This window comes from Macaca fascicularis, chromosome 14, assembly GCF_037993035.2.
Source record: "Macaca fascicularis isolate 582-1 chromosome 14, T2T-MFA8v1.1".
NCBI classification, from domain to species: Eukaryota; Metazoa; Chordata; class Mammalia; order Primates; family Cercopithecidae; genus Macaca; species Macaca fascicularis.
Genome location: NC_088388.1, coordinates 102,397,107 through 102,419,571, shown reverse-complemented (window position 1 = coordinate 102,419,571; position 22,465 = coordinate 102,397,107). Strand labels below are relative to the sequence as shown.

The window sequence follows — 22,465 nt, the reverse complement described above, 5'->3', positions numbered from 1 at the left end:
TGGGAGTTCACTCATGATTTGGCTCTTTGCTTTTCTATTATTGATGTATAGGAATGCTTGTGATTTTTGCACACAGTTTTATATCCTGAGATTTTGCTGAAGTTGCTTATTAGCTTAAGGAGTTTTTGGGCTGAGACAATGGGCTTTTCCAAAACCATGTTGTCTGCAAACAGAGACAATTTGACTTCCTCCATTCCTAGCTGAAGATCCTTTATTTCCTTCTCTTGCACCTTTGCTCTGGCCAGAACTTCTGATACTATGTTGCATAGGAGTTGTGAGAGAGGGCATCCTTGTCTTGTGCCAGTTTTCAAAGGGAATGCTTCTACTTTTCACTCATTCAGTATGATATTGGCTATGGGTTTGCTGTAAATAGCTCTTATTATTTTGAGATGTTCCATCAATACCTAGTTTATTGAGAGTTTTTAGCATGAAGGGTGTTGAATTTTGTCAAAGGCCTTTTCTGCATCTATTGAGATAATCATGTGTTTTTTGTCATTGCTTCTGTTTATGTGATGGATTATATTTATTGGTTTACGTATGTTGAACCAGCCTTGCATCCCAGGGATGAAGCCAAATTCATCATGGTTTTTAATGTGCTGCCTGATTTGGATTACCAGTATTTTGTTGAGAATTTTTGCATTGATGTTCATCAGGGATACTGGCCTGAAATTTTTTTTGTGTGTGTCTCTGCCACGCTTTGGTATCAAGATGATGCTGGCCTAATAAAATGAGTTAGGGAGGAGTCTCTCTTTTTCTATTGTTTGGAATAGTTTCAGAAGGAATGGTAGTAGCTCTTCTTTGTAACTCTTGTAGAATTCACTGTGAATCCATCTGGTCCTGGGCTTTTTTTGGTTGGTAGGCTATTAATTACTGCCTCATTTTCAGAACTCGTTATTGGTCTAATCAGGGATTCTACTTCTTCCTGGTTTAGTCTTGGGAGGGTGTATGTGTCCAAGTATTTATCAATTTCTTCTAGATTTTCTAGTTTATTTGCATAGAGGTATTTATAATATTCTCTAATGGTAGTTTGTATTTCTGTGGGATCAGTGGTGATATCCCCTTTATCATTTTTTGTTTTATCTATTTGATTCTTCTCTCTTTTCTTCTTTTAGTCTAGCTAATGGTCTATTTTTTAGTCTCTAAAAAAAACCAGCTCCTGTATTCATTGATTTTTTGAAACGTTTTTTGAAGGGTTTTTCATGTCCGTATCTCCTTCACTTCTGGTCTGATCTTAGTTATTTCTTGTCTTCTGCTAGCTTTTAAATTTGTTTGCTCTTGCTTCTCTAGTTCTTTTAATTGTGATGTGAGGGTGTCAAATAATCTTTTCCTTTGTTGTAACAACAACGTTTGTAAGTTACTTTTGTAATGTTTAAGTATACAATACAGTATTGTTAACTCTAAGTTCTATGTTGTACAGTAGAACTTATTCATCTTGTGTGTCAAACTTTGTATCCTTTGTTAGGTTTTGATATCAGGCAATGCTGGTCTCAGAAAAGTTAGGAATAGAATCCTATCTCTTCTATTTTGTGGAAGAAGAGTTTGCACAAAGTTGGCAGTATGTCTTCCTTAAATATTAGTTAGATTTTACCAGTGAATTCTAGAAGCTCTCATTGTGAGAAGGTTTTAAAAAATTCAACTTCTTTGATATAGGCTGTTAAGCGTATGCATTTCTTCTTGAATATGCTTTGGTGGTTAATTTCCTTTTTTTTTCTTTTTTTGAGATGGAGTCTTGCTCTGCCTCCCAGGCTATAGTGCAGTGGCAGAATCTTGGCTCACTGCAATCTCCGCCTCCTGGGTTCAAACAGTTCTTCTGCCTTAGCCTTCCGAGTAGCTGAGATTACAAGTGTGCACTACCACACCCAGCTAATTTTTGTATTTTTAGTAGAGATGGGATTTCACCATGTTGGCCAGGTTGCTCTTGAACTCCTGACCTCAGGTGATCCACCCATCTCGGCCTCCCAAAGTGCTAGGATTACATGCGTGAGCCACCACGCCCGGCAGTGGTGAATTTCTTTCAAGGAATTTGTACATTTCACCTAAGTTGTTGAATTTGTAGGCATAAAATTATTAGTAACATTCCCTTAATGTATATAGGAACTGTAGTGATGTTCCGTCTAATTCCTGATACTTGTAATTTCTGACTTTTTATTTCCTGATCTCACTTTTGTATTAATTGATAAAGGTTATGTTTCCATCTTATGTCCTATTTTGGCTCATTATGCATACTTCTTTGGTACTTTCATTTTTATCATTGTGTTATGACTTATGTACACATCTTTAACTTACCACACTTTACCTTCAAATAATAATGATAACACTTTAGCATGGCATAAAGTCCTTAAAATAAAGTACTTCTGTTTTCATTTGCTAAATGAATGAAAAAGGACAAACTCTGGAAGTTAAAATGTCTTGCTGAAAAAGAGAAAGTATATTCTATTATCTTGGGATGATGATAGTATTAAGTTAGGGATACTAAAGGAAAATTTCAAAAGATTAGAGATTCTTGTTATATGCAGGCCCCTTTTTTTCCTTAAATCAATAAAAATTGATTTACATTATAAGTATATATAATAAAATGTTGCTAAGTAAAGCTATGGAAGAGGGGGTAGGCAGAGTTCCATCCCAGTATTCGATAGGCCTTTGAAGATGAGTACATGGAGTTCAGTTCAAACAAAGCTGATAACTGCATCTTATAACAAACACTATAATTTAGCTGCTTGATCTAACAAAATGTTTAATGAGCAATAAGGTGGAAAGCTGATCTAGGAATCACAACATTAGAATTACAGTACGGGCTTTAATGCTTTACCAGGATGTAACTCCTTCACAGTCTTCCTAAGTAAAAGGAGGATGAGAATAGCAAATTTCATAAGGGCTACAAAAGTTCTGTATAAATAGTAAAGTGTTATTTAATATAAACATTACGTTTTAAAACATGAGGTGTTACCTTAAATGAAAAATATACAAATCATTCAACGTTTACAATTATTTGTCAAAATAGTTGGAGTAGAACTTTCCTAAGAACTAATTTGCATGCACGTAGATAAACAATAAAAAGAGGCTTTTAACAAAAAATAAGGTCCCCAACCACTTTAAAAAGATCAATGGTGGACATAGTCATAAATGTTTACAACATGGAGTGGAGACAGATGGAAAGGTGACATAGCAGGTATTGCCTTCTTTGACGTGAATTCTGACTACAGTATTTCCTCCAAAGTTGGCATGCATCTCAAGGGCTTCATAAAACAGATTGCAAGGAAACACACTGAGAATTTCTGATTCAGTAGCCTGGAGTAGGTTGGGGGTGGTATAAGAATTCATATTTCTGCCAAGTTCTCAGGTGATGCTAATGATACTGGTCTGGAGACCATACTTGGAGAACCACTCCTATAAAGAGGGCCATGGTAGAGAAAGGAGTGAAAGTGAAAGGAATAACCAGGCTAGCAAAGAAGATCTTAATTTTATAAATCTCAAAATTATATCATAAAGTTCTATATGTATATGTATGAACATATTTTAAGAAACTACATTCTTCGCTTCAATTTTTAACGTGGTCAGTGATAAAAAAATGATTTCAAAATGATTAAACAGTTTTGAAAATTATCAAAAGACACAAGATCCACTAGCACATTTTTGCTATATTATTGAGGGACTCCCTGGTTTAAAAAATTAAAAAGCCATTTGGTGTTACCAACTTGCATGTTAGAATACATAGAAATGTATAACCAATAGATATGTTGGCTTTAAAAGGGGTTCAATTAATCAATACAACCTATTAATTTCTACTAAAATGGTACATTCTCTTAGTGATTATTCAGCAAGATAAAGCAATTTGGCATTTGAACCTTTGCAATTTTTGCCATATATTTTAAATTATGTTTTAAAGCTTATGTTCTAACATGTAGAAGATAACTATTTTACAATATTGTTTTCTTTAACAAACAAATTATAAATATTGTGTATTTAAAAGAAAAGTTTTAGTGGATAATCATAAGTTATCAAAGAAATAAGTCATTATTCTCTCTAGGAAATTTCCTACTCCAATCATGTCACACATAGTAAAGAAAATGTCAAGTACTGAACTCTTTCCTAAAGCACATTAAATCATATGGCATCATACATAACTTGTCACATTCAAATGTAATAAAAAAATTAACTTCTATTTTGAAATAAATGGAGTAGTACTGAATTATCAGTTTTTGTTAAAACTCATTAGAAAGTAGATGTCAGAAAGTGTTTTACTGATCTGATCTTAGTGAAATTCAGACTAGTCTCATTTGAATTTCATCAAATAGCCTAAACTATTTCTAAGAATACCATCTGTGACAGAATTTAAACATGCTTTGTAAAACATATTTTTCATTCTTTGAAAGAATTTTAACAAATTCATTTTCATACAAATAATACAAGTATTTCACAAGTAGTGATATTTTCTGAGGTTGCATTTCTCAATTCAAAGTATAATATAGAATACTTTATATATTAAAATTATCTGCATCTTTCATAAATACACTTTAAGAAATAAGCCATCCAGTTTTGTTGCTATGTGAAATAATGAAATACTTAGATCTTGGTTCAAAAGAAAAAAATATAAAAATTAAAAATTTATGACCCCTTTCTAAAATATTTTGGTCTTTAATGAAAGAATTGTTTCATATAATTAAGCCCTTTTTGTTCTTTATCTTTCAACATAATCTAAGCCACATATTATAATCATAGAAAATGACTTAAAGTTAAATTATCCTTTTTTTTCAAGTGTTTATGCCACAAGTCACTGAGATAATTAACAGCAGAAACAAAACAAGAAACCAAATTTGCCCAGAAATCATATTTTAATCACAAGTACCTCAACAGCTATCCCTCGATTGATGTAATTTTCCTAACAATTGTAAAACCCTACTAAACTAAGCCTCCATTTTATACAATAAGCACAACTAATTTCCCACCCTAATACTTATATGATACCTTGAATATACCCTTCTGAAAGTGCTACCCTATATATCATAGCCTAAATCAATTACACCCTAATTATGAGTAACCCCCAACTAAACCTCTGCCAACTCAACTTTAAACCACTGGATTTCTAGAACTGTAAACGACTATGTATACTTACTTCTTCTTTCCTTGTATTCTAACTTTATACTCAAGGATTTATGCAGTTAATGTAGCTTAATTATTTACAGCAAGACACTGAAAATGTCTAGATGGGATTACACAACCCTATAAACAGATAAATTTGGTCCTGGTCTTTCCATTGGCTCTTAGTAAGATTACACATGCAAGCATCCCCACCCCAGTGAAAAATGCCCTCTATATTACCCAGATCAAAAGGAGCAAGTATCAAGCATGCACAAATGCAGCTCAAAATAGTTTGCTCAACCACACCCCCATGGGAAACAGCAATGATAAATATTTAGTAATAAACAAAAGTTTAAGCTATACTGATATATAGGGTTGGTCAATTTCGGGCCAGCCACCGTGGCCATACCATTGACCCAAGCCAATAGAACTCGGCGTAAAGAGTGTTTAAGATCTGCCCTCAATAAAGCTAAACTCCATTTAAGTTGTAAAATACTTAGGCTGAAATAAAATATACTACGAAAGTAGCTTGAATATCCTGAAGACACGACAGCTAAGATCCAAACTGGGATTAGATACCCCACTATGCTTAGCCCTAAACTGTAATAGTTACATTAACAAAACCATTAACCAGAATACTACAAGCAATAGCTTAAAACTCAAAGGACTTGGTGGTGCTTTATGTCCCTCTAGAGGAGCCTGTTCTATAATCGATAAACCCCAATCTACCTCACCACCTCATGCCCCCAGCATATATACCGCCATCTTAGCAAACCTAAAAAGGTTATAGAGTAAGTACAAGTAATACACATAAAAACGTTACGTCAAGGTGTAGCTCATGAGGTGGCAAGAAATGGGCTACATTTTCTATACCCAGAAAATCTCACAAAAAATTTTATGAAATCTAAAGACTCAAGGAGGATTTAGCAGTAAACCAAGAGTAGAGTGCTTGGTTGAATAAGGCCATGAAGCACACACACTGCCTGTCACCTTTTCAAATACTATTCTAGAAATCCCTAGTACTAAAAACTCTCTACACATGTATAGAGGAGATAAGTCATAACGTGGTAAGCATACTGGAAAGTGCACTTGGACAAACCAAAGTACAGCTTAATCCAAAGTATCTGGCTTATACCCAGAAGATTTCATTACGACCTGATCACTTTGAGCCAAATCTCACCCCAAACCTCACTAAAGATATCATCAAATAATCTTAAACCATTTATCTTATGTAAAAGTATAGGTGACGCAAATTTCATCCTGGCACAATAGACATAGTACCATAAGGGAAAGATGAAAGAACTGAATCCGGCATAAAAAGCAAAGACAAACACTTATACCTTCTGCATAATGTAATAACTAGAAATAACTTTACAGAGAGACCCATAGCCAAGCCCCCAAAACCAGATGAGCTACCCAAGAACAGCGGAAGAGCATACTCACCTATGTGGCAAAATAGTGGGAAGATTTATGAGTAGCAGTGACAAACCTACTGAGCCTGGTGATAGCTGGTTGTCCAAGATAGAATCTTAGACAACTCCCATAGCAGATCCTCTAATTTTAATAAAGGTCTCCTATTTATACTAGCCACATCAAGCATAGCCGTCTACTTACCCACAGAACTACTTAGTCCTCCTGTAAGTTTAACTGCTAGTCTAAAGGGACAGATCTTTATACCCTAGGAAATAACCTTCCTCCAGAGAGTAAAAATTATTACCACCATAGTTGGCCCCAAAGCAGCCACCAATTAAGAAAGCATTCAAGCTCAACATCTAACTATTTTAAATCCTAACCACTCTACTGAATCCCAATATTACATTGGACTTAATCTATTACTTAACAGAAGCAATAATGTTAATATAAGTAACATGAAGATATTCTCTATTGCATAAGCTTACATCAGACCGAAAGAACTCACTGACAGTTAACAGCCTAATATTAATAAGTGATATAATAAGGACCCTATTATTTATACTGCTAATCCAACACAGGTATTCTCGAAGGAAAGTTTACAAAAAGTAAAAGGAACTCAGCCAATCTTACTCTGCCTGTTTACCAAAAACGTCACCTCTAGCATTACCAGTATTAGAGGCACTACCTGCCCAGTGATATATGTTCAACGGCCATGGTGTCCTGACTGTGCAAAGGTAGCATAATCACTTGTTTCCTAAATAGGAACTTGTATAAATGGCCACACAAAGCTTCAGCTGTCTCTTACTTTAAATCAGTGAAATTATTCGGTGGGATATAAACAAATAAAATGAAAAGACCCTATGGAGCTTTATTTCATTAATGCAAATAGAAACTCGCCCTAACCCATACCACTGCATTAAAATTTTTGGCTGGGGTCTCGGAGCATAATTCAACCTCTGAACAACCTAAACTAAGACTGCACTAGTCTAAGCAAGTCAACATATATTGACCCAATAATTCAATCAATGGAATAAGTTGCCCTAGGGATAACAGCGCAATTCTATTCTAGAGTCCACATTGACAATAGGGATTACAACCTTGATGCTGGATCAGGCTATCCTAATGGTGTAGCTGCTATTAAGAGTTCGTTTGTTCAACAATAAAGTCTACATGATCTGAGTTCAGACTGGAATAATACAGGTCGGTTTCTAGCTATTTAATATTTCTCCTAGTACGAAAGGACAAGAGAAATAGGGCCCACTTCATAAAGCACCCTCACCTCACAGAAGATACTATCTCAATGTAACAAATCATCACACATCTGACCTGAGAACAGGGTTTAAGATGGCAGAGCCCGGCAATTGCATAAAACTTAAAACTTTATAAATCAGAGGTTCAACTCCTCTTCTTAACAATATGCCTATAATTAACTACCTCCTACTTATTATTCCCACTACAATTGCTATAGCATTCCTTACATTCATTGAATGAAAAATCTTAGGCTATATACAACTATGCAAAGGACCTAACATTGTAGGCCCCTATGGACTGCTTCAACCATTCGCTGACGCAATAAAACTTTTCACCACAGAACCCTTATGACCCTCAGCATCTACTGTCACCCTTTATATTATTGTCCAACCCTGGCCCTTTCTATCGCTCTCCTCTTGTGAACTTACCTCCCTATAGCAGATCCTCTAATTAATTTTAATAAAGGCCTTCTATTTATGCTAGCCACATCAAGCCTAGCCATGTATTCTATGATCAGTATGAGCATCTAATTCAAATTATGCACTAATCAGCACATCACAAGCTGTAGCCCAGACAAATTTCATATGAAGTCACCCTAGCCATTATCCCATTATCAGTTGTGATAAGTGGCTTATTTTACTTACACGCACTCATCACACCACAAGAATTCCTCTGACTATTCCTACCACAATGGCCCCTAGCCATAATCTGATTTATCTCCACACTAGCAGAAACTAACTGGGCTCCTTTTGAGCTAACAGAAGAAGAATCAGAGCCTCAGGCTTCAACATCGAATATGCTGCAGGTTCATTTGCCCTCTTCTTCATAGCATAATATATGAATATTATCATAATTTCTAAGAGCACTACACAGCATACATTCACCAGAACTCTATACCACAAATTTCATTATCTAAAGACACTCCTTTTAACTACTCTGTTTTTATGAATTCGAACAGCATACCCCCGTTTCTGCTACGATCAACTCATATATCTTCCATGAAAAAATTTTCTACCACTTACACTAGCATTCTGCATATATCTCAATGCCTATTCTAATTTCCAGCATTCTATCCCAAACATAGATGTCTGATAAAAGAATTACTTTGATAAACAATAGAGGTTTAAATCCTCTTATTTCTAGAAATATAAGAATTGAACCTACCCCTGAGAATCCAAAATTCTCCGTGCTACTTATTATGCCACGTCCTAAAGTAAGGTCAGCTAAATAAGCTAGCGGGCCCACACCCCGAAACTGTTGGTTATATCCTTCTCGTACTAGTTAATCCACTAGCCCAACTTATTATTTCTTTAAGTATTTTCACAGGAACTCTTATCACAATACTAGGCTCACACTAATTTCTCATCTGGACAGGCCTAGAAATAAACATATTAGCTCTTACTCCAATCTTAATTGAAAAAAATAAATCCCCACCCTGGAGAAGCAGCCACCAAATATTTCCTTACACAAGCAACTGCCATCTATAATTCGTATGACAGGTATCCTTTCCAATAACCTGTACTCTGGACATGGACAATAAATACTATTAATCAATTTTCATCCTTAATAACAGCCCTAGTAATAAAACTAGAAAGAGCCCTCTTCATTTCTTAGTCCCAAAAGTGACTCAAGGAACCTCTCTAATGTCTGGCATACTTCTCCTCATATGACAAAAACTAGCCCCTATCTTAATTATATTTCAAATTTTCCCATCAATAAACACAAATATTCTATCACAATTTTATCCATTATGGTGGGCAGTTGAGGGGGACTTAATCAAACACAATTGTGCAAAATCCTAGCCTACTCCTCAATTAGTCATATAGGTTGAATAATAGCAGTACTAATTTATAACCCAAGCATTACTATTCTTAACCTGATTATTTATTTTAACAATCACGGCATTCCTAGCACTCACTCAACCTGAGCATAAGCACTACAACCCTGTCACTATCTCATGCCTGAAGCTAACATGGTTAACACCTATAATCCCACTAATTCTATTATCCCTAGGAGGTTTACCTCCACTAACAGGATTTCTGCCCAAATGAGTCATCATTCGAGAATTTACAAAAAACAATTGTCTTATTACCCCAACCATTATAGCTCCTCCATAACCCTACTCTACCTATACTTTTATATATGCCTAATTTATTCTATCTCAGTAATAATATTCCCCACATATAATATGAAAATAAAATGACAATTCGAAAGCACAAAACTCATACTACTCCTCTCACTTATGTCTTCTACCTTCCTTTTACCCATCTCTCCAATAATACTAATCATAACTTAGAAATGTAGGTTAAATAAGACCAAGAACCTTCAAAGCCCTTAGTAAGTAAATTACACTTAATTTCTGTAACAGATCTAAGGACTGCAAGACTATTCTGCATCAGTTGAATGCAAATCAATCACTTTAATTAAGCTAAGCTCTTGCTAGATTGGTGGAATTCAAGCCACCAATTTAGTTAACAGCTAAACACCCTAATCAACTGACTTCAATCTACTTCTCCTGCCATTGTGGGGGAAAGGCAGGAGAAGCCCCAGCAGGATTGAAGCTGCTCCTTTGAATTTGCAACTCAACATGAGAAATCACCTCAGGGCTGGTAAAAAGAGGCCTTGACCTCTGTGTTTAGATTTACAGTCTAATGCTTACTCAGCCATTTTACCTTTTTTTCACTTATGTTTATCAGTCATTGATTGTTTTCAACTAACCACAAAGACATCAGAACACTGTATCTGTTATTTGGTGCATGAGTGGGAATAGTGGGCACTGCCTTAAGCCTCCTAATTCGAGCAGAATTAGGCCAACCAGGAACTCTGCTAGGAGATTATCAGATTTATAACGTTATTGTTACAACCCACGCATTTGTATTAATCTTCTTTATGGTCATAGCAATCATAATTGGGGGTTTTGGTAACTGACTATTCCCTCTGATAATTGGGACACCCAACATAGCATTTCCCTGGATAAATAATATGAACTTCTGACTTCTCCTCCCCTTTCCTGCTTGCATCCTCAATGGTAGAAGCTGGCGCTAGAACGTGTTTATCCCCCCTTAGCAGCGAAACTAACTCATGCAGGAACCTCTGTAGGTCTAACCATCTTCTCACTCCACTTGGCTGGTGTTTATTCTATTTTAGGAGCCACTAACTTTATTACCACAATTTAATATAAAACCCCCAGCCTTATCCCAATATCAAATATCCCTTTTCGTCTGATCAGTCATCATTACAGCAGTCCTTCTCCTCCTTTCTCTCCCAGTTCTAGCTGCCGGCATTACCATATTATTAACTGACTGTAACCTTATACTACTTTTTTTGATCCTATTGGGGGAGGCAACCCTACCTTGTATCAACATTTATTCTGATTCTTTGGTCACCCTGAAGTCTATATCCTTATTCTACCAGGCTTTGGAATAATCGCCCATATCGTAACATTATTCTGAAAAAAAGGGTACCATTTGGGTATATGGGGACATAGTATGAGCTATAACATCAATTGGCTTCCTAGGGATTATCGTATGAGCTCACCATATATTTACAGTAGGAAGAGACGTAGACACACGGACATACTTCACTGCCACTACTATAATTATTGCTATCCCTACTGGCGTCAAGGTCTTTAGCTGATTAGCTACAGTGCACAGCGGTAACATCAAATGATCTCCCGCAATATTCTGAGCCCTAGGATTCATTTTCCTATTCACAGTAGGAGGTCTAACCAGCATTGTACTAGCTAATTCATCACTATACATTATCTTACATGACACACATTATGTTGTAGCCCGTTTCCACTACGTCCTATCAATAGGAGCAGTATTCACCATGATACAGTGCTTTGTCCACTGATTCCCCTTATTTTCAGGTTATACAATTAATCAGACTTAGGCTAAAATCCACTTCACCATTATATTTATAGGTGTTAATTTAACTTTTTCCCCACAGCACTTCCTCAGCCTATCCGGTATGCTCCAACGTTACTCCGATTATCCCGATGCGTATACCACATGAAATATTATCTCATCAGTAGGCTCATTTATCTCACTAACAGCGGTTATACTAATAATTTTTATGAGCTGAGAAGCCTTTGCTTCAAAATGAAAAGTTCTAACAACTGAACAATCATCTACTAATTTAGAGTGACTTTACGGCTGTCCACCACCTTACCACACATTCGAAGAACCAACCTATGTGAAAACCTAAGCAAAAAAGGAAGGAATCAAACCTCCAGAAACTGGTTTCTAGCCAATCCCATAACCTCTATGGCTTTCTTGATAAGATATTAGTAAAATCATTACATAACTTTGTCACATTTATAGGTCAAACCCTGTATGTCATAATGGCTCATCCATTATGACAGTTTAGTTAGGCCTTTGAGGCGCTACTATTATGGAGCTACTATTATGGAAGCATTACTCACTTTCCATGACCACACTCTTATAATTATTTTCCTAATTAGTTCTCTGGTCCTATATATTATTTCCCTAATACTCACAACAAAATCAATTCATACTAACACCATAGATGCCCAAGAAATCGAGACTGTCTGAACTATCTTACCTGCCATTATCTTAATTTTAATTGCCCTTCCATCCCTACATATTCTATATAAAACAGATGAGGTTCACAACCCTTCTATTACCATCAAAACAATTGGTCACCACTGATACTGAAGCTATGAGTGTACAGAATATGAAGAGTTAGGCTTTGATTCTTATGTAACCCCAACAGCAGACTTAAAGCCAGGAGAGCTTTGACTCCTTGAAGTTGATAACCTAACAGTTCTCCCAATAGAGATACCCATCTGTATATTAGTCTTATCAAAAGACATCTTACACTCATGAACTATTCCCTCATTAGGCATCAAAAGAGATGCAATTCCTGAACGCTTAAACTACCTTGACTGCTACACGACCAGGCCTCTACTATGGACAGTGCTCAAAAATTTGTGGGTCTAACCACAGTTTTATACCTATAATGCTAGAATCAATTCCCTTAAAAAATTTTGAAACCTGATCCACAACCACACTATAATATCACTGTAAAGCTACTTAGCTTTAACCTTTTAAGTTAAAGATTGAGAGGTCTGCACCTCTCTGCAGTGAATGCCTCGACTAGATTATTTCCACATGATCTATTGTTATCTTGTCACTAATCATAACTTTATTCTCATTTATTACACACCCCCTACACAAAAAATAATCAAAACGCAAGAACATTTAACCTCTTGAGAATTAAAATGAATGAAAATTTATTCACCTCTTTTATTACCCTGGCATTTCTAGGTCTACCCGCAGTAGTATTAACCATTTTATTTCCCACTGTACTATCTAACCTCCAATCATCTAATTAGTAATTGACTGATCTCCAGTCAACAATGAATAGTTCAACTTGTACTAAAACAAATAATAATTGCTCATAACATTAAAGGACAAACCTGATCCCTAATACTGATATCCCTAGTTTTCTTCATTGCCTCGACCAATCTCCTTGGGCTTCTACCCCATTCATTTACAACAATTACCCAATTACCAATAAATTTAGGTATAGCAGTCCCCTTATGAGCAGACACAGTCATTACAGGCTTCTGGTTTAAAAGAGAAAATCTCCTTAGCCCACTATTTCCCACAAGGCAGACCCATACCACTTATTCCTGTATTGGTAATCATTGAGATTATTAGCCTATCCATCCAACTGATAGCACTAGTTGAACGATTAACAGCCAACATTACAGCCGGCCACCTACTAATATACTTAATCGGAGGAGCCACACTAGTACTATCAACTATTAGTCTTCCCACAGCTTCAATTGCTTTCATTATTTTAATCCTACTAACCATTCTCGAATTCGCCCTAGCCCTTAAGCCTCTATCTACATGACAATACATAATGACCCACCAAACACATGCGCACCATATAGTCAACCCCAGTCCCTGACCATTAACAGGGGCTCTCTCAGCTCTTCTAATAACATCTGGCCTGGCCATGTGATTTCACTTCAACTCTACAACTCTTTTAACCCTAAGCCTATTATCCAATACACTAACTATATACCACTGATGATGTGATATTATCCAAGAAAGTACATTTCAAGGCCACCATACAACCATTGTCCAAAAAGGCCTCCGATATGGAATAATCCCATTTATTATCTCAGAAGTATTCTGTGCTGGTTTCTTCTGGACATTTTACCACTCTAGTCTAGCTCCTATACTAGAATTAGGGGGACACTGACCCTCAACAGGCATTTTTCCCCTCAACCCCTTAGAAGTACCCCTCCTGAATACATCCGTATTACTTGCATCAGGAGTTTCAATTACTTGAGCTCACCACAGCCTAATAGAAGGTAGTTAAAAACAGATAATTCAAGCACTATCCATCACAATTACTTCAGGTATTTACTTCACCCTCCTATAAATCTCAGAATATTTTGAAACCTCCTTCACTATCTCTGATGGGGCACCTCTTACCTCTTCACTATCTCTGATGGGTTACCAATTACCTCTTACATTTTTTATTAATATCACATAGAACCATCTTGAAATATCTTATTCCAGGCCCTAACTTAACTACCTCTTCCTGAGATGAGAATTACAGTAACCTACATGGTATTCCTATTTCTATGAACTTATTTTGCACAATGATACCATATAAATACTTGAAGAGCTTTTCATAGTAAAATTATCCTAAAATAACAATAACAAGAACAACATTTGTAGGGTGCTTGCTATGTGCCAAGAACTTTACTGAGGTTTTAATTCTTGTAATAATCCCATGAGGTACCTCATAATAATGAGGTACCATTATTACCCTCATTTTACAATGAGAAAAGCGAAGTTTAGAGATGCTTAATTAACCTACCCAAGGTTACACAGTTGCTATGTGGTAGAATAGAACTCAAACAGGCAGACATATTCCAGAGGCCACATTCTTAGCCATTTTGCTATATTATTTCTACATATAAATATAATTATTGCCTACAGCATTTAATCCAAGTTCCTTTCTTTGGCTTTAAAGACCTCAAAATCTAATCCAATCCTAATTATACTTCATTGTGTACCAGTCCTACTAGACTTACTGTTCCCTTCTACATGTCATCTTCCTATGTTATTATTTTCTCTTCTAATTCAACAGTAATTTGTCTTACTGATACATTTTGTTCTCTACAGCATATAGTTGGATAAAGAAATTTACTCTCAAGGGCATTTATATTTTGATATATAAATTTGAAGCATTTACATTTATTATAACAACAGGACATACCCAGATTCAAATCGTGATTCTGGAACTCTTTGCTATGTGACTCTGGTTATGTAACACCCCACTGCCTCAAATTCATCACAGTAAAATAGAGATAATAGTATGTCACTCAGAATGTTATTGTGGTGATTAAATGAGTTAATTAAGTAAAGTTCTTGGAAAGTTTAGAATCCTTTCCAACTGGTTCCTTCACTGTGCCAAGAATCATCCATGACTGACAATATATCTACCCCAAATTAAAAACAAATTAGTTATAATCTGTGGTACAAATCAAAACTATAGTATTTTCATAATCACAGTTGATTAACAGAAATGGTGATCTATGCGCAAAGAAAAAGCAATGCAAAACAGATTATTTTTCAAGGTAAAAAAGAAGGTAAGGATGCCAGAGTAGACCTTTCTTTATATGTAGAAAAGCACTGGGTATTTTAATGTTACTATATATATGAATGTAGGAAGTTCCAGGAAGGCTATTATTTTATATTCAAACAGAATATAAACAGAGAGGACTTTTAGGTTGACTATCAGAGGATTGCCTATATTGAGTATAAACAGCAAGGGGTGGGGGGGAAGAAAACTTAATTCCTATAGTACTCCAGTGAAGTATTTTCCAGATACCAACTTCTGCAAAGTTTCTATTCTCCAAACAGCTAAAATAAATCTATGCAGAACATCCCATATTTTTGTTTCTATCAAATAGCTATAAAATACATGGATTTTACTATCATTTAAAAAGGTCCAATTTTTCAGCACAAGAAGTGTTGATTTCCCTTTCTTCTAAAAGTATCTAGACTTTTCACTGGTAACCATCGTTTTCCTACTCTCAGTATATGGTTACAGGCAAAGATAAATCCATCCCCAGCTCTAAGAAGAGGCATTTGGTGGAAGCTGTGGTCAGCGAGAGCTTTGCATACACTGCCCACTGAACTAGTATGGGAATAGGCATGACACATGAGCCAACTGGTTTTAATCAAAGCAAATCCTAAGATTTTTGTGTGCATTACTAGAAAACAGGTGTTCTTTCTGTTGGACTTGGAGCTCAGAATATAAAACTCAAGCTCATGTATAGGGGACCTGCCCCAAAGTGAAATCAACATAGATTTCATTATATATACAACACTAGATAGCTACTAGTCAACTACGTAAGCTGACGCCCTAATGACAATTTAAGTTCTTACATAAGGTGGCATAATGCTAGATACCACTGGATTCTTCAGTTACATCAGCCAATTAATTTTTATATGGCTTAAGCCAGTGTGACTTGGGTCTTCTGCTACTATTAACTATATATTCCTAACAAATATATGTGTGATGGAGGAGTCACTTATAAAAATGAAATAAAAATACAGTTAGTACTCGCTTACCTTTTGGTTTAATAAAGCACTTGCCAATTTTTGTACTTCTGAGCTCAATAAAGTAGTTCCTCTGATGACTTTGCTGAGAGCAGCAAGAGACTGGTGAACACTTTGTACTAAACGAATAGCATTAAATTGTTCAAGAATGATGAATGACAATATTGGAGATCCTTGTCGATCATTAGGAGGAGGCACTTTCTGATGTATCAGGTTTGAATTCTAAAAGAAAAATGTTATAATATTTACTGCATAGTAACATAGATCACTGATATATAAAACGCTTTGAAACTTATTTAAACCCTTTGTTCTATTCTGTTTTAAAAATTGTTTTGAAATGCTTTTATTTTATAAATGGTCAAATGTATTAGCAGCAAATACACAGGAAGAGAATTCTGGAGTTCATCAACATTTAAAGTGGTGTGTGGACCAGGCACGGTGGCTCCCGTCTGCAATCCCAGCACTTTGAGGGGGCCGACGCAGGTGCAGCATTTAAGGTAAGGAATTTGAGACCAGTCTGGTCAACATGGTGAAACCCGGCCTCTACTAAAAATACAAAAAAAAAAAAAAAAATTAGCCGAATATGGTGGTGTGCACCTGTAACCACAGCTACTCAAGAGGCTGAGGCAGGAGAATTGCTGGAACCCAGGAGAGGGAGATTGCAGTGAGCCAAGATCATGCCACTGCACTCCAGCCTGGATGACAGAGTGAGACTCTATCTCAAAAAAGAAAAAGAAATGTGGGAAATAAGAATTAGGAATAGTGAAAGGGAAACCACATTAAGTAATAGTATGGTAAGAAAAGAAAATAGAAAAAATGGCATCCTGTAAGTCAATGCAAAGAGATCAGAACAGCTGCAATACTACTCAACCACTACAAAGAGAGCAGAAGAGATCACGGTTTTAAAATAGAATGTGAATGGGCATTTATTTCAATTTGAAAATTACAACACCAAACCAGAGTAAAACCAAAAACAAAATCTTGTGCTCAAGATCAGTGAACATTGTATCTTTGTATTTATTTCCATATATATATACTTTAACAGAGACTGTGATATATGACAGTTCTGGGGTTTCTTAAGAAAAACTGAAGGAATCCCATTTGTTTCAAAATAGCTTATGTGATTAAGAGAAAAAAATCACTTTAAATAATTAAAAGAAAAAGATCACTTTCAAAAATATCCTAAAAGTGTCAAAGAGCTGCCAAGAAATAATTGTGGAAAGTGCTATTCTCTTACCTACTACTCATTATCTTAATTTTCTCTATGTATTCTGCTTACAGTCTTCATTAAGGATCCCTTCTCCTCATTCTGCTAGTTGCCACATTGATGAGTCTATGGTGGCACTGTTGCTTTTTCATCTACGTAGCATAATAAGTAATTTAACCTACCATAGTTATTGCCATTAAATAAATCAACATTAAGTAAATCTTATTAGCATAAAATCATTCCTAAAAGCAGATTCAGCCTATGAGATTACATATTGACATTTTTATTCCTATCACTGCTATATTTACATTATTAATACTCTGAAATCATTTTTGAGATACACACATACTGAATCCAGAGGGGGAAAAAAGTCTAATATTATAAAAAATTAATTAGAATTAACTACTTGTCAGAGCATGCAATAAGTAATATTTAGCACATCTCCATCCTAAATCAACTAAGTAATAAAATTCAAATAAAATTTGAGTTATAGACCTTCTGTAATCCTTTATATTAAAACAGGGTTCCTAGAAGTAAATAATATGTGGTATTTAAATATTTATCAATCATATACTAAGCAAGATTAACAAGTACTAATTTAGTTTGTTTCAAAGTATATTTTGTGGATTTTAATCCATTTTATTAGGTTGATAGCACTGTTTGCACTGTCACTTAATAGAACAAAAACACTCAAACTTAGATCACTGAAGCAAGATTCCATGTATCTACAATCTGAGAAAATAGGTAGCTAAATGTATTAAACATTTTATTTTTTATTTACTTTTTTTTGAGAGGGTCTTACTCTGTCACCAAGGCTGGAGTGGCTCACTGCAGCCTCGACCTCCTGGACTCAGGTGATCCTCCCACCTCAGCCTCCTGAGTAGCTAGGAATACAGGCACCCGTCACCACACCCAGCTAATTTTTGTATTTTTTTGTAGAGACAGGGTTTTGCCATGTTGCCCAGGCTGGTCTCAAACTCCGGCACTCAAGTGATCAACCTGTCTTGACCTCCCAAAATGCTAGGATTACAGGCATGAGCCACCATGTCCAGCCTAAACCTTTTAAAAGGTTGATTTAGCAATCCCCACAATATGCAAGCTGAAAATAATTCTAAAAATAAATACAGCTGCTTTAAGCATTCTCAAAAGATGAATGGAGCATATTTATGCAGTAGCAACATGTTAAATTGTATGTTACGCAGTTTGGAAAATAAACTCAATATTTATAATTCAAATACAGCTAACAATCACAAAATGAGTATGTTACAACAACTATGCAGTATGCTTTTTGATGAAACTAGCAAGTGACAGCCATATGTTTACTCAATTGATTACTAGGGATTTTGTTAATGAGTAAGTACAATTGATTGAATTGTATGTTTTTGAAGGCTTGCTTCTGACATTTTAAAGTTCATCTTGTCCTTAAAAAGCTCTGTGTATACAGACAAAATCATTATCTGATCATGGAGCTGCTAGGAGGGAATAAGGTTTTCTTTTCTTAATTCCTTTCTGTCTGCCTTTCTTTCTCTCATTCTGTCTCTTTCTCTATTTTTATTGATTTAGAGGATACAAGTGCAGGTTTCTTACATGTATATAATGCATAGTGGTGAAGTCCACGCTTTTAAAGTACTCATCACCTATGAAGTACAATGTTCACTATTCAGGTATATTTTCAACCCTTACCCACCTCCCACCTTTTACAGTGCCCCATATCTATTATTCCACTTTGTATGTCCATGTGTACCCATTGTTTAGCTCCCATTTATAAGTCAGAGCATGTGATACTTGACTTTGTTTCTGAGTTATTTCACTGAGCATAATGGCCTCCAGCTCCATCCACATTGTTACAGAAGAAATAATTTCATTCTTTTTTATGGCTGAGTGGTACTCCATGGTGCGTGTGTGTATACAGGTTATCAATATTTTAAAACTTAGCTCTTAAGGAAAATCTTTTAGGCAAGAAAAATGTGTCTAATTTGGTACAATTTAGGTGTGAAACCAGGTTGTTTGTGTTTTAACTGAAATAATTTCCTAGGTGGGATACTATTTTAGACCTAAGTGAATGGATGACACGTGCAAGTAGTATTATTTTTGTTTGTTGATAATTGAGCTTTTAGAAATGATTCTCTCTCAGAATTTTTTTCACCAGAGTACACTCAAGCAATGGCTAGACAAGAGTTTAGCATGTTTTTCTGTAAAAGTCCAGACAGTAAACATGTCAGGCTTTGTGGGCCATAAGGTCTCTGTTGCAAGGACTCAATTCTGCTGTTGTAGGATGAAAATAGTCACAGACAATACAAACAAATAGGCACAACTGGGTTTTAATAGAACTGTATTTACAAAAACTAGCAGCAAGCTGGATTTGGCCTATTCCTGAGCTGCAGTTTGCCAACCTCTCAACTAGATTATCGCTTGTGCAAGGTGTTATAGGGATTGATAGAGAGTCTAGATAACATCAGAGTCCTCAGATATGTGACTCAATGAAATTCGTAAGATATAAAATGTAGCCTGTGCTGTGTGTATTTATCCATAGCTTATAAAACAGTAATCAACAAATGGACAAAGGTATTTTTTTCCAGATAATATGATCATGTCTTGGTTCAATGTATGTTTTCTATGATAAGGAAGATAAAGATAACAAAAGACTTGATGAACAGTCATTTTAAAAAGCAAAAAAGGCAATTAGAAGTAAAAACAAAGTTGGAGTGGCTCTGTAAGGGTTATAGAAAAGGGAGAAATACCTTCACTTCCATGTAATGGAAATTCTACCTTTGCCCTCCAGTAACCCTTCATTCCTCTTTAGATAATCATTTCCTAACATCTGGGCAGAAGGCTTTCCCAAATCGTAGTCCACATAGTTCCGGAAGAGTTGATTCAACTCAGTTCCACAAATTAATTTGTAACTTGAATTGAGGCTTAACTAATGAGAGTGTTTCATTCTCCTGACCACAGTGACTGGTTCAGGGACGGTAGCATGACCAAACAGAGACAATGAAATGTGGTAAGAATTCTGCTGGGTATTCTGAAAAATAGGTAACTGTTTCTTTCTACTAGACTTGAACCTGAGGGATCATAAGTTACAGAATAGCTGCAGTAATTCTGTGGTAATAAAGAAAGGCTGTATGAAAAATGGTGCCAACACACAGAACAAACTGTGTGTTTGTACATATATATAAATATACATGATATATATGTATATCAGTGATACAATGATCACATGTAATATACATGATCATACATATGTATATATTTCAGCTCATCAGATCTTTCAGAATATATATTATATATGAGGATATATATAATACATAGTAAGAAATATATATGTATATAGAAATCACTGTGTCCTCATGACATTCAAGTTCCTTGAAATAAGCTATGAAAAAAACCATTTTAACACCTTTTCAGTCATGTACACCACAAATTTCCATTTTTCACATAAGTCAGTTTGAGCTGAGTTTTCCAATTACTTGCAATATAAAATATCTTACCTGATTAATGCAAGTTCAACAGACAACTTTCCCAAGCATCTACAATCAGGTCAAAATATTACATATCTGCATTAAATTATGCCCATATCTGCATATCTGTACATTATGTACACATCTGCATTAAATTAAATCCACAAGTAGATTTCTGGCAAAACTGTGGAAAGAGGAGGGTAGGGAAGGGAATAAAAAAGGAAAGAAAATAGCATTATGAGTTTGGTGAGTTCAAAGAGTTGAAAGATTATAGAATTTCTGGCCACCCATTTCATAGGCTAGCTGGCTGCCTTACTATATCAAAAGCCAGTTATTAGTGGACAGACCTTAGATTTCTAAACCTTTTATACCTAGTAACAACTATAGTCATACCTCAGGGGATTGGATTTCCCCCTCCTCCCATAGCACAGAGTATCCACGTCTCAATTACTTTTCCACCGACCTTATTTCAAACAAAAGCTCCTTTGTATTAGCTCTGTTTGTCCACTAATAACTGGCTTTTGGTACAGTAAGGCAGATGGCTATCCTGTAAAATGGGTGGCCAGAAATTCTATAATTTTTCAACTCTTTAAACTCACCAAACTCATAATGCTATTTTCTTTCCTTTTTTATACCCTTCCCTATCCTCCTCTTGGTATTGAGCTTCCCTCAATACCAAAATCCATATGCTCAAATCGTTTATATAAAATGGGGTAGTATTTGCACATAAACTGCACACATAATCCTGTATACTTTAAATAATCTCTGCGTTACTTATAACACCCAATACAATGTAAGTAAGCATTATGTAAGTAGTTGTTATACTGTATTGTGTTTTTTATTTCAGAATATTTTCCATCTGTGGTTAGTTGAATTTGCAGATGTGGAACCTACAGATTCGGAGATGCACATTCCTTTTCATACCAGATTATCAAGTGGATCAAATAAAACCCAAACAGTCATGTTTTAGTTGCAATTAAAGATATTTTATTTATTTATTTATTTATTTATTTATTTATTTATTTATTTATTTATTTATTTTGAGACGGAGTCTCGCTCTGTCGCCCAGGCTGGAGTGCAGTGGCCAGATCTCAGCTCACTGCAAGCTCCGCCTCCCGGGTTTACGCCATTCTCCTGCCTCAGCCTCCCGAGTAGCTGGGACTACAGGCGCCCGCTACCTCGCCAGGCTAGTTTTTTTTTTTTTTTTTTCGTATTTTTAGTACAGACGGGGTTTCACCGTGTTAGCCAGGATGGTCTCGATCTCCTGACTTCGTGGTCCGCCCGTCTCGGCCTCCCAAAGTGCTGGGATTACAGGCTTGAATCACCGCGCCCGGCCTAAAGATATGTTATTTAAATGAGCAATCAGAATTCAACCAGGGAAAGTATATAATAAATACCCAATAAATTGTTTAAATCAGAAGTGTTGAAGAGCTGAAATA

The 22,465-nt window shown here is 35.7% G+C and overlaps 1 protein-coding gene across 4 annotated transcripts in view; it reads right to left on the bottom strand.

The window, feature by feature from the left end:
• DYNC2H1 (dynein cytoplasmic 2 heavy chain 1) overlaps nucleotides 1-22,465 on the bottom strand; it is a 355,588-nt gene that overhangs the window by 54,111 nt on the left and 279,012 nt on the right. For all 4 annotated transcript variants that reach the window (XM_005579474.5, XM_005579475.5, XM_005579476.5 and 1 more), the window contains one exon: nucleotides 16,374-16,583. In XM_005579474.5, the coding sequence (XP_005579531.3) occupies nucleotides 16,374-16,583 (210 nt within the window). The remainder of the gene's footprint in view (nucleotides 1-16,373; nucleotides 16,584-22,465) is intronic.